The sequence below is a fragment of the Prunus mume genome, linkage group LG2, assembly GCF_029339155.1.
Source record: "Prunus mume cultivar Tortuosa linkage group LG2, ASM2933915v1, whole genome shotgun sequence".
Lineage (NCBI taxonomy): Eukaryota > Viridiplantae > Streptophyta > Magnoliopsida > Rosales > Rosaceae > Prunus > Prunus mume.
In genome coordinates, this window is record NC_142699.1 from 14,773,667 (window position 1) to 14,787,025 (window position 13,359).

Sequence of the window (13,359 nt, forward strand, 5' to 3'; positions counted from 1 at the left end):
GTTGCGTGACTGACTCGTTTGTTATTTCCAGAGAAATTACCAAAACAGGCCGGATGACTTCATTACTATAAAAAGACAATTAAGGCCCCGGGAGTCGATGCGCCAAAGAGTGAAACGGTGTCATTTCATGGTTGACAGACTGACAGAGTTTTCAGTCATGCCTTACATGTATGTCGTGTGCGCATTAGCATGCACTGGTAAATATGTTGGCTCTTACAATCTCTTCTTGAAAACATACAGCCCAACTCGGTATCCCAGGAATGGGCCCGTGGGCCTTGCATTAAGAAAGCCCAATACTGTTACTGGACTTTCATAACTCAGATAAATAAATTTACTAAAATAAAATAAAATCTAATTCTTGTTGATCCACTAGAATTAGGCTTTATATTATTTTATAAATCACCACGATCCAAAACATAAACAGATATCAAGAACAAGAAATGTGTGTTGCTTGCTGCCCCCCCTGTGGGTGTCTCAAGATTTAATTAAGGGCATTTGTGTAGGCCCCTGTGGGTGGTCATATTGGCGTAACAAGGGCAGGTTTCATAGCGACCAGAAGTGCCTGGTGGAACGCAATTGCATCTCTCGCAGCACGTCCCGCATGCCCTCTTGCATAAATTCGGCCTTGACGATAATTTGCACCTTCGATTACATTCTCCACCACACTCTGTATGTAACACCATACAATATTAGTATCGTAATTCTTTTTTACATATAATTAAGTTGAGTTTTCTTAGTCTGAATCTCATACCTATTTTTGGAGGAGGATGTGGGCTTTCAACAGGAGGTGTGGTCACCTGAAAACACGTTACGCTGTTAGTCATCCAAAGCAGCTTCAAATTGATACATAAATAAATGAGTTGGATTAAAGTGGTTTACCGTTTCATGAGAATCAGCGAGTTGGAGAATGAGAAGAGAAACGAGAATTACAACCTTCAACATCATCTTCTTGGCCATGGAGGAGGAGAGTGTAAGTAATATTTGGGTTGGGGCTAAGAGAGAGAGAGTTGGTGGTGTTTAAAGAGAAAAATAGGTGTGGTATATATGGCCAAGTTCATGAGGAGGTCATTAATTATGAAACCTCATGAGTACGAGTGACACACACCAGACCAAAATGACAAAAGTGCTCCAACGAGGATATGACTCTGAGAACAACTACATTCAACAAATTTTGGAAATTTACATACTTTTGGTAATAGTCTCAAACATTTTTTTTTATAGTTAGTCTTGAAATTTAAATAGCATTTAGCTAGCAAAGATCTGGCTGGCTGGAGCCTAGAACCATATCACTTTACTTGTATTGTATGCCAAACTGGTTTGCTGATGTTATTTCTTTTGAATATAAATGATAGTTTAAATTATAACAAGGAATGAGAGTTTATCACATACACTACGTATTAAAATGTCATGAAAGTTCAAAACCTCGAACTACGAATCTGCAAGTCAATACCCTTTTCTAATGTCGATAGACCCTATTTGTTTTGGTCTCAAATAATTTATCAACACACTGTCCAATGTCTATGCATGCGTATGAGTCATGACTACTACTAAGGTATTATAACCGACAGACTAGGTAAACTGAAGCGGTAATCTGGCTGGAATGCAAGCATTAAATTGTATATTTATATCATGAGTGGAGTGCGTTGCATCATCTACCTCCGGTTCAGACGTTTCGGTCGCGTTAATTTGTGATTAATTCGAATTGGATTTTAGGAAAGGCCTCATCCTGTTTAACAAAATGGGCTATGTTTATGTTGGCCTTCTCCCTCTCAACAATATCTACGACAATTGCAAACGCAAAAGCCCATGCTTTTCTGTAAGTGGCGGTGGGGTCCCAATCACTTTCAACTTGGACGTCATGATTCACGAATGTGTCCCATGAGTCTATGACCCATTTCTTAAGGCAAGAAGAGGAGAAGAAACGACAACTGAGACAGGTAAAATCAAGAGCAGTCAAAATATGATGATATCATCTTTTCTCTCTCTTTTCCTGGCCCATGGATTAGAATTGAATTGAACTCCAAAACAAAATATTTTCGTTGAAGCCAAAACAAAAGAGGAATAAAAAAGACACTCCAAACCAAACACGCAATAAACAAAATTACAATAAGTACATTTTCGTGTAGCTTTAATCATACAAACCAAGTGACATCCTTTGTTTTATTTAATTAAAAACATAACTTTATTTATTTATCTGAGTTCTGAACTGAACACCACCGGCAGATGAAGGTTGGTTGAAGTTTGAAGTTGGAATTCAAGGACACTTGCGTTTGCCGCCGTGGGTGGTGAGGGCAGCGTAGCAGGGGCAGACCTCCTGATTCCCGGCAGTACCCGGAGGAACACAGCTGCAGCGTTGGCAGCAAGTCCCGCATGCCCTCTTGCACAGCCGAGGCCTTGAAGACAAACGACATCGAGCAGCGCACGCTCCACCACAGTCTATATATTACATAATATTATTCATATTAAAATTGCCGTCAATCAAACAAGTATAATATAAAACAGACAAATATAATGTAATTAACATGTACCTATTTTATCAAGGAGTGAACTTTGTGCTGGATTTTTGTTTGCCTGCAATTGCAAATATATAAATCAACTTAGCTACATATATATATATATATATATAGTATCAAAATGAAAGAATCTTCCTTACCGTCTCATCAGCGTCAACAGGATTGAAAACAAGAAGGCAAACGACGAGTACTGAAACAAGAATCACAACTCTGGAGGAGATTGAGATTGAGATGGCCATGGCTTCTAATTAAAGAGATTTAATTGCTTGCTTGCTCTCAAACCTAATTGAGAACACCTTGATTAATACAGATATCTATCTAGTAAGTTAACTTAAGTTGTGCGTAAGAATGAGATGCATGGCATCTCCTATTTATACCCCAATAGTTTGCCAGCTGGCCGTGGGTCTGTGAGAGTGATAGAGAAGGAGAGTAGGTGCATGCCAGGACGGGACATTCTCGTGGTATGTGGTATATGTTTTTAAAATTTATAAACAAATGCATGCAATGTAACAAAAATAGATGTAAAGCTTGAGGAATCGTCTGAAATGAGTAAAGCTATCTTCTTTATCTTTTTTTTTTTCTATTGCTTTTTGTGTTGTGGGGATTATCTTTCCAAGTGGTGTCAGTCTTTAGCCTTTAGCTACCCCATTCATTTGTTTTAATCTTCTCTTCGTTTATTTTGTCATCGTGTGAAACGAAGGAGCATAATTAGGTAGACCCATATAGCTTTAGCTAGCTAGAGTGAGGCTATTGTTTTTGTTTTGTTTGGAACTAGCGTTCATTAGAAACCCACAAGGAAAGGGAGCACAAGTACACAGCATAAAAATGAGCTCAGCATCAACGCTACAAGACCTAGGCCCAAATAATAGCTAGTGAGTCTATTAGAAGGTTTATAGAGTACTGTTTAATTTGACTCTTCTCAAGCTGCTCTCAAACTGTCATATGAAAACAACTTGCTACGTAGTTTGATACTTATCAAAACATTGACAACCAAAAGCAATCAATTCTTCCATTTCTAAATTAACCAAGTCTTTTTTCGGGTTTTGAAATTAACCAAGTCTTTGAGTAAACGAATATCCATTAGAATAGTAGTCATTTCAAACACAAGAGAAAAAAACAAAAATCTTGGGTGGACAGCTAGCTATCTACATTGCTTGCTTTACAGATCAAGTGGCTGCGATTAATTGTGGAAATTAAAATAAACCGTTGGCCTTTTCTTTTGTTTTGGGTCGGCCAGAAAACTGAGACACATCTTTCAAAATCAAAGGCCAAAAACCTTAATTAAGCTTCAATTCCATTAGCTATTCATGCTATAATGGTCAAATGCATGTTTCTTTGTCATAAACTAATATGTTTGCTATCTTAATAGTATTATATGGCTGGATCCTGGTTGGATTTCCCCATGCTACCCAACTCCGTGGGACTACCAAACGAGGGGAGGGAGGGCCACTAAATTATACTTAAACAAGTGGTTATAATTAGTAGTGAATTATCGGCCCGTGGCTTTGGACAAAATCATTTCGTCATCCATTTGTAATATATATATATATGCTGTAAGTAGGGTTTGGTTCTCTAGGGAACCCTAGCTAGCTTCTTAATTAATTACTTTTTTTTTTTTCAATACAAGCCAGCTATTGCAAAGAATGAGAATTCGAATACATAATCTCTGAGTGTAGGGTTATTAACTTGCACTAGCTCGCTTAACTCGTTAATTAGGAGAGGAGGACTGTGATTCCATTGTATTTGCTAAGCAGCAAACCAAAGCCCCGCACGTGCATAGCTTACCCCACTGCCTACACGTGCACTTGGAGAAAAAGAAAGAAAAAGACGGTGGGTGGTAGAAGCTTATCTATCTATGAAATGAATGAGATGAGACACACCAGCGGGAACCGGAAGAGGAGGGCTAACTAATAATAAGGGTAAGTAAGAGAGTGGGTAGTTTTCAACAGCTATAGGCTACAGCTGTAGTCTGCTCATACTTTACAAACGCCAAAATGAATGACAATTTGATGGGATTGGGATTGGCACTAGGAGCCTATGTACGACTAGTGTTTGTTTTACTGACCTAATTTTAGTCGACGTTGGCTTTCGATTAGAATCAGAACCAATTGGGAAGAAGACGCGCCAAATATAATTATTTGATTGATGAGTTTTGGACTTAGTCGATGATTGACAAGCTTTCGTTTTTGGGGTTTTGATCAGTAAAATTATGACAGTCTTTAACTAAGAAAGCAAAAAATGGAGCAGTTGATGATGTCTATACTGTCACGCGATGATCTAATCATTTCGCAACCGACTCTAAATCCTTATTTTCTCTTATTGGTTTAAATAATTGCAAGGGGCTTAGACTTAGTTCCAGCGCTTAAGATAAAATAAGTAAGGCAGTCAACTTTTGAAGCAGTGTCCCTCTCCGCCCGCATCCAGGAGGAAGGACCATGAAAGAGAGAGAAGATATTTTCTTGTTTGGTTTTTTCCTTCTTTGGCTTTTTGTTAAAAACCAATACTAAAAAGAGAGTGAGGCTATTATTTGGTCGACAAAATATCCTCATGCGCTTTTTAGTATGGGTTTTGAACAAAAAGCCAAAAGGGGAAAAACCAGACAAGAGAATAGTGAGGATATACATATGGTTGGGAGATTGCTTTGGTTTTGGTATGAATCAGGAGGAGGAGGACGAGTAGTGAGATGTAGTCCATGTAACTGCGGTGCAGCTGTACACAGTACACAGTACACAGTAAAGTGTGGTGCCACGTCATTCTGTGATTGCCCGCGTCCTCCTCCTCCTCCTCCTCCTTCCTCCTACTGTATGCTGTTGCTGTCTGCACCTGTAGTTTTCAATTTCATGAGCAGCCTGTGGTTTGTAATATTTCATGGGACAGAAAGTTGAGAGCAAAAGTAGCATCTCACGAGTCCCCTTCAATCCCCGAACAGCACGGAGTGCCCTTGGCAACTGACAGCTCACTGTAGGGCTTTCTGCTGCCTGCCTGCTTGGGTTGACCCAAATTAAAAATAACTATAAAAACTAGAATCCGACTGATAACTTATTAAAACCACTTGCAAACATGGGTTATGTAATTTGATTATGAAAGTGCCAATGCCCCTTAACTCCCTTTACACTATCGTTTGTATTAAAAATCCAGAAGGCGGAAACAAACTAATGAAAATAGCTTTTGGCAAGCCAAGCTAAGAAGAACATTTTATATACATCAAGCATCCACCGCTTAATTTAGAGAGTTCACTCTACAATTGTACATTCACAGCATATCCATCGAATAATATACAGATTTGCCGATGTCAAAGTTACAATATAAATATTATACACACACCGATTACCCGAAGAAATTTAAACATACACACGCATGTACAAGTAAATACATAGATGTCAAAGTCCTCGTTCCCAGCCTGATCCACTAACCCCTTCTGTGTGCGCTTTGGCACGACCAAGATGGGCTTGAGGGATCAGCAACACAGATCTGAACTCGTAAGACCTCATGAATGGCACCTCGATAAAGCACCGCAAGAACCTCCTCTTGTTTGGCCAAACCAACATCTATCAGAGTGAACCGACGAGAAAGTAATTCATCCCGCATTCTGAAGCCGTGGGACCATCTCCCAAGCTTCCACCATTTAACACAAACTTGCCGCTCAGATATCTTCCTACTCTCGAGTGCTTTCAGGACACAGTTGGCCTGCCAATTTTGTATTTTAACTACTATAAGTATCTAAAATCAAATTATTGGCAGATATGGGATTGTTATCTATTTGCCATACGGCTACCTAAACGTTATGCCAGCAATGGAATACATGTATATATATATATATATGTATCATCCCTCACCAGTACCATAGCCGCACTATTATACATGAAAAACAAAACAAACACAGAATTTCTAGCTTCCAAATGTTCTCTGTACTATAGCTTTTAATGGAAGGTTTAAAGATTAAATTCTCTCTGTTTTCTTTGACAGAAACTACAGAACCATAAATATCTCAATACGTTCAGGGTATGCGATTGCATAATTAGGCTAAGGGAAATCAATAACTCAATGCCACTGCAGTTCAGCCAAACATGGAAATACACAGAAAACTCGTTGAAGGGAAAAGAGAGAGAGAGAGAGAGAGAGAGAGAGAGAGTTACAGAATGAATTGTATCATTAGAAGTAATTTTGAACTGACCTCAAAAGGTTCCCTTATAGTTTATACACAGCCACACAAGCTAAGATAGCTGAGTTTGTAACCGCTAACTGTCATATTTCTTTTTTCTTTTTCTTTTTCCGTAACAACCTTTACCGTCTAAATGACATTCAGACTGGTATTTGATTATATTAGCCTTTGTTCTTCAGATTACAACAATATAACCCTTTTCAAATGTAGCGCATGCTATAGCACATTTTGTAAGTTTAGCCATGTTTGAACAAACAGATGGTCTAAATTGTTGGCTAAAGGAGTGAGAGAAGACGGTGCAATTCCTCTAAGGCTATAACAGAGTACTCAATATATGGCCAACAACAGAGTATTGATGCAATTCGCAGAAAAATAAACAACTTTGAAACATAGATTCCTACAGAAAGTTGATCAGTAGACAGAGTGATAAAAGTATATACCGGCACTCTAAGCCAATTCATGCAGTAGTGCAAACCAAGTAGGTTAACCAGCACAGTAAGCTCTGGTTTGAAAAGAAACATTTGTACATCCTGATATCCAAATTGCATTGCGTGCAAATCGTGCATTGCCTTCTGATACTCCCCAACCTCAAGGGATACAGATGATGAGCATGTTTCCACAAACTGAACCACCAACGTAGCACGAGCCGCCTTCTCATTGTGCAACTCCATGTAAAAGCACCTCCATCCCTATACCATTATTAATTTCCACATAAGAATATAACAACATAAATTGACTAAACAATAACTAAGCAAACATGTAGCTAGTTGATACTCACAAAACTACAAACAAACATGATGGGAAAATGAAAATCTATCGTCTTCCTTTCTACGAAATCATTGGATATATCATTAGGGATGGCACCACATGATCAAAATTATAAGTAATTAAATAATCTCTTTGATTGATTGAGAAATTAAACAAAATTCTAGTATAACAATTGAACATATTAGAAATAGGAAACTAAACGGTGAACAAGAACTGAGTTATCAAAAGCTAAAGGGGAAAAAAAAGTGTAAACAGAGGGAGAGTACCATGGACATGGGTTTTTTGATTGCAGAGGAAGAAGAAGACCCATCGGACAATTCAAGAGAAGGCCATCTGTCTCGTACCAGAGACTCCCATATGCAATCCGACCCACACAGCTCCCTCCATAACCGGGAACAACTGGCCAACGAACAAAGGTCCGGCACCTTCGTTTCCAAAATTGAAATTGAATAAATACATAAAATCAATATTCGTAGGTTGAAGAAATAATGATCGGAAATGATATGAAATGATCAAGCACCGTCAGCTCACCTGCAGGAACGAAGCAATTTGGAGGGCAATATCCTCCGGAACTGGGAGAGGGCTCATTTTGTTTTGCTTGGAACTTTGAAACGAGAAGGCATTTGACTTCAGAGTTTGGGGACTTTCGGCCTTTTCCTCTTTCCACCCCGTTGTCATTGGAGTATCCTTCAAGGAATGACGCGTAAACTCGCGTTTCGGAAACCAAAACGACACGATTTAGACATACCAAATTCCACTCGACGAGACGAATTTGTGCTCCAGCAGTAAGACGACGTTCTGGGCTTCCTTCTCGGCCACGAAACGACATGAGAGGACCTATGATCTGTAGTTTGAAGATAAATGAAGGAAAAGTTCATTTTTTACGATTAGCTGGGTGGGAAGGCTGCAGATGAGAAATGAAAGAAGGTGAGAGAACATATAAAAGGTAAAACGAAAAACAAGATTGTGGGTGTACCTTTTTCTTTGCCTACAAATAATGGTAAACTTGAGCTTCTAAATTTTCTTACCAAAATTGAAAGATGAAAAATAGAGAGAAATAAATTTGAAAGATGATAAACCAAAGCAGTCTTTTTTGAGTTTTTATCAAAAATAGCCAAAATTTACCCTCATTTTCATAAATGTCAATTTTATAAAAACTTCCAAAAATAACCAAAAAGTCACCTACAAAGACTCAACTGCCCTTAGAACTAAAACCCACTTAAACCTAAAAAGCAAAACTATGTTTAAGACTTGTGGCGGAAGGAAAGAAAACTATGATGGGTTCAGCCGCCCTCAACCATAGACAAAATATAAAGACTAAGATGAACAAAAAATACCAACAAAAAAAAACCTATTACAATAAATCATACAGGTTGCAATATAATCATATGCATTCATATTGAAAACTAAGAAATTTGACGCATCAAAAAAAAAAAAAGACTAACTAATTTGATGGGTCTAGCCGTTCCACTGACCACTGACGCCTTCTTTCTTTGGTGTAATTGTTGATTTTCAACAACTTTTTTCTTTTCGAAATATATGATGGAGATTTTGACTCATTATTCAACTAATTTACTACTCATTACAAGATGGGTTTCAACAGAAGTGGTCTATGTTGTTAAGGAATTAACTTTTGGAGACATGGGGAAATAAATACTCATATTTTCTGGAGAAATATAGATAAACAATGGGTATTTCATAATCCTTAGAAATTGGGTGGATTGTAAAGTCAATCTAATAAGCTTTGCGGCAAAAACTCGTTGAGGGTTGGTTTGTTAAAATCTTTGTGTGAACTAAGGAAATCATGTTGCTGCACAAAGCTTGGTGTGGGGGACCATGGATGTGTTGATGGATTGGCGATCCTCAGGCGAAGTTTTCATTATCGTCATAGTGAGCTAATCAGGTTTGGAGTGGTTGCGGGGAGTAATCCAAATTTCAAGCTTTAGCAACTCAAGGTACAGAGAAAAAGAATTGCATATATGGGAAAGTTTTTTATTATGAGGGTAATTTGGTCCATTGAAGTGGGTTTTCTGCTATATGTGAAAGTTTTTATAAAAACTAGCACTTATGAAAATGAAGGGTAAATTTGGACTATTTTTGATAAAAACTCGTCTTTTTTCTTTCTAACTCTCGACATCAACAAAACGAAGGAGGCCCACAATCACAATACTACATCAAAACATATCGATATCTTTTTACAAGATTATCTGTCTTTTTTTTATTTTTATTTTTTTGGTTTTGAGCTCATTAGGGGATACCCATTGGGAGCGGATTCGCTCTCCCTAAATTGGTGTCCCCTCCATGTTCCCTCTCTAATTTGCTGACATGTGTCAACTAACATAACAAGAAGTTAACTCCGTTAACTTTTTTATATGACAATTTTACAAATTAAAAAAAATTAAAAACTGCCCAAATAACCAAGTAGCCAGCGAGCGTCGTCTTCCTTGCTATAATATTTATTAAAGACGATTTAAAACAAAAAAAAAAAAAAAAAAAAAACCAGTAACACCTCCCCGCTATACTATTTTTACAAGAAATTAGACAAAAATCGAGTATAGCCGCCCGGCTATACTATTTAATAAAGATTAAAACAAAGCAGTTACAAAGAAATTTTAAAAAATGAGTATAGCCGTGCGATTGTACTATTTTTAATACAAAACAGAGGAAACCCCAGCTATATGTCGCTACGTGTCAACACAGATTCATTTTTAAAATAAATTAAAAACACGAAGTATAGCCGTGCGGCTGCACTGCTTTTTAAAAAAAGTATGGCCCTCTTTCATTAATGTGCCACGTGTAAAAAATACGATAGCCGGCCGGCTATACTTTTCAATAAAAAAATTCGTATTTTAGCCGCGCGGCTATACGCTTCAAATACATTATGTTTAAAAAGGGCTATTCCCTTTAATTCAAAAATAAAATAAAAATAAAAAAAGGACCCTCCTAGTTGCATTAGTTTGTCCCTTATAAATATTAATTTGCCAGTTTCAACATATCCAAAATAGATATTAATATTCTACTATATGATATTTTCATATAATTTTTATAATATATGTTATTCTTATTCAATAATATGTGTGAATTATTTATATAATACGCGAATTTTGTGCGTCTTACGGAAAGTTTTGAAAACAATACTTTATAAAACATTACAAATATGTACGTACAAGTACAATACGACTATTGTATGTTAGCTTTTAAAAAAAAGTGAGACGCGTGTATAGAAAACGAATGTATTATTGAAAAATGCGTACGTACATACATATATATGTGTGTGTGTGTGTGTGTGTGTAAAAGACCATAGCCACTCGTCTATATTATTTATTAAAGACAATTTTTTTTTTAAAAAAAAAAACAACAAAACTTCTCGACTATATTATTTTTAAAACGAATTGGACAAAAATCGATTATAGCCGCACGGCTATACTATTCACTGAGGAATAAGACAGAGCAGCTAAAAGAAATTTTTTAAAAATGCATATAGCCGTGCGGCTATAGTATTTTTAATATAAAAGCAGAGGAAACCCCTTTGTCGCCATGTGTCAACACAGTTTGGTTTTTTAAATAAATTAAAAACACGGATTATAGCCGGGCGGATGTACTATTTTTTAAAAAAAGGATGGCCTCTTTCGCTAATGCGCCATGTGTCAAAAAAAAAATAAGTATAGCCGCATACTTTTAAAATACATTGTGTTTAAAAGCGGTTATTCCCTTTAATAAAAAATAAATAATAAATAAAAAGGACCCTCCTAGTTGCATTAGTTTGTCCCTTATAAATCTTAATTTGCTAGTTTTAACATGTCCAAAGTAGATATTAATCTTCCACCATATTATATTTTCATGTAATTTTTATAACATATGTTGTTCTTATTCAATAATATGTGAGAATTATTTGTATAATAAGCCAATTTTGTGCGTCTTACTGAAAATTTTGAAAAAAATACGTGTATAAAACATTACAAATACGTATGTACAAGTACAATACGACTATCTTGTATGTTTGCTTTTTAAAAAACGTGAGACTTTTGTGTAGAACACGAATGTATTATTGAAAAATACATACATACATACATATATATATATGTGTGTGTGTGTGTGTGTGTGCGCGTGTGTATGTAAAAGACAATAGACCGCTCGTCTTTACTATTTATTAAAGATAATTTTTTAAAATAAAAAAAAACAGTAAAACCTCTCGGCTATATCGCTGCCTAGGAGGCGTGTTGGTGGATGGCGCTTGCGAGGGATTTTCTATAGCTTTGTGACGAGAATTGGTTCTCCGAGAGCGAGTAATGAAGTGTCTTTCTTCACGGTCTTCATTGTGAGGGTTACTAGGTTGACCTCCATGGGGCCCTAACCTTTCGTAAATATTTCTTTGTGAGTGGCAGAGCGCCTTTCTTCACTATCCTCATTGCGGCGATTGTCGTTTGATCTCTATGGGAGCCTAGCCTTTCATGAACATTTCCCTGCAAGCTCAGGCGAGTGCGGACGTCAAGTCGTGGGCCAAGTCTTTCTCGCACGTTGCTTTGTGTGTGGCTTGTAGATGCTTGTGACATGCCGGCAAGCTGATCACGTTGTTGTCCCTCTCCTTGTCTGCCTATTCCTGCTCGACCTGCTTGGTACCCATCGAGTTGTCGATCGGTGCGTTCATCCATCCATTTTCTCTTCGCCCGGTTGTCCAAGGCCAAGGTTTTGAACCAAGTTTATTTGGTAGAGGAGCTGCCTCATTAGATTGGTTTGGTCGTCCATCCTCTGAAGCTAGCTGGTCAACTCTCAGATTATGATATGCTTGACTTCGTGGATCGGGAAGAGAGAAGTGTGTGGAGCCCAATTGAACTCGGGCTAGGGTTTCATTGGAGGTGTATGCAGGAGCGTGCGTCGAGCGTGGAGGCAATGAAGGGAATGCTTGAAGTTGCTCCAAGACTGGGCCTAAGTCAGTGGTGGTAACGAGTCCACCTTGATGAGAGGTTCCACTATGCTCATCGGCGGTGGCCGGTGCGATAGTCTCAGTTGCGAGTTCGGTAGGTAGCATGATGGTGAGAGGTGGCGGTACCACCATGTCAATCGTGGAATCATGGGTGGAGCGGCTTTGGGCCGTCATGGATTGGGCCATTGTGGCGGTTTTGCTCCTAAGGCGTTTGCTTCCAACCATGGTTGTTTGGAAGGCTTCGGTGGATTGGAAAATAGGAGGAACAGATTCCTTGAGCACGCGTTGAGTATAACTCGTGCTCTCAATGAAAGCACCAAATGTTTGTGCAAATAATCTCACGGGAGAATATTCGCTTCTAGATCATTCAACCTTCGATCTTCCTTCTCTCTCTTTCTCGATTCCTGTAAAACAGATTGGAGTAAATAGACCACACCCGGGGGGTGTTGGCCAAAGGCCCTCCGATGCCTAAGTTAGTTCGAGTGTTTGTAGAAAAACAATAGCTAAGCAAAGGGTACGGAGTTTATGTAGGGTGTGAACCGGGCTACCGAAGCCGTGTGTGGTGGCCGGAGCCGTGTGGAGAAAATATGGAGAGTGGAGAGGGAGAGAGAACTTCGGGTATTTTTCTCGGGTTTAGGAGTAGGTTGATGACCTTGATGAAGTAGTCTATTTATAGGAGCCTCGGGGCTAGGGTTTCGTAGAGAATATACTGAGTTTATTCTCTACCCAAATTCGTAGGGATCGAGTCGGACTTAGATAATATCTAATTTAATGATATTATCTCCTCTTTATTGAAGATAATATATGAATTAAATGATATTATCTCCTTTTATGAAGATAATATCTTGAAGTAATGATATTATCTTCTCTTTATTAGGAATAATATCTAAATTAATGGTATTATCTCATTAAATTAAGATAATATCCCATTAATTAAGATTTATCCAAATTAATTAATTGGATATTTATCCAGATCCTTGCTGTTATGTTAA

At 37.9% G+C, this 13,359-nt stretch overlaps 3 protein-coding genes across 3 annotated transcripts; all 3 read right to left on the reverse strand.

Moving 5' to 3' along the window:
- Positions 1 to 317: 317 nt before the first annotated feature.
- LOC148919704 (cypmaclein-like) lies at positions 318 to 1,098 on the reverse strand. The gene is made up of 3 exons (XM_089044857.1): positions 880 to 1,098; positions 752 to 797; positions 318 to 667 (listed from the first exon to the last, which is right to left on the reverse strand). Exons 1-3 carry the CDS (start codon positions 955 to 957, stop codon positions 486 to 488), a joined length of 306 nt encoding a protein of 101 aa, XP_088900983.1. The 5' UTR covers positions 958 to 1,098; the 3' UTR covers positions 318 to 485.
- A 915-nt stretch (positions 1,099 to 2,013) lies between these two features.
- LOC103321251 (gibberellin-regulated protein 1) lies at positions 2,014 to 2,810 on the reverse strand. The gene is made up of 3 exons (XM_008223039.2): positions 2,654 to 2,810; positions 2,529 to 2,571; positions 2,014 to 2,436 (listed from the first exon to the last, which is right to left on the reverse strand). Exons 1-3 carry the CDS (start codon positions 2,750 to 2,752, stop codon positions 2,255 to 2,257), a joined length of 324 nt encoding a protein of 107 aa, XP_008221261.1. The 5' UTR covers positions 2,753 to 2,810; the 3' UTR covers positions 2,014 to 2,254.
- Positions 2,811 to 5,666: 2,856 nt separating this feature from the next.
- Positions 5,667 to 8,363, reverse strand: LOC103321249 (F-box-like protein). Its single transcript, XM_008223038.3, has 4 exons — positions 7,975 to 8,363; positions 7,710 to 7,868; positions 7,116 to 7,364; positions 5,667 to 6,200 (listed from the first exon to the last, which is right to left on the reverse strand). The coding sequence occupies exons 1-4, from the start codon at positions 8,119 to 8,121 to the stop codon at positions 5,922 to 5,924; spliced, it is 834 nt and encodes a 277-aa protein (XP_008221260.1). The 5' UTR covers positions 8,122 to 8,363; the 3' UTR covers positions 5,667 to 5,921.
- Positions 8,364 to 13,359: the final 4,996 nt, after the last annotated feature.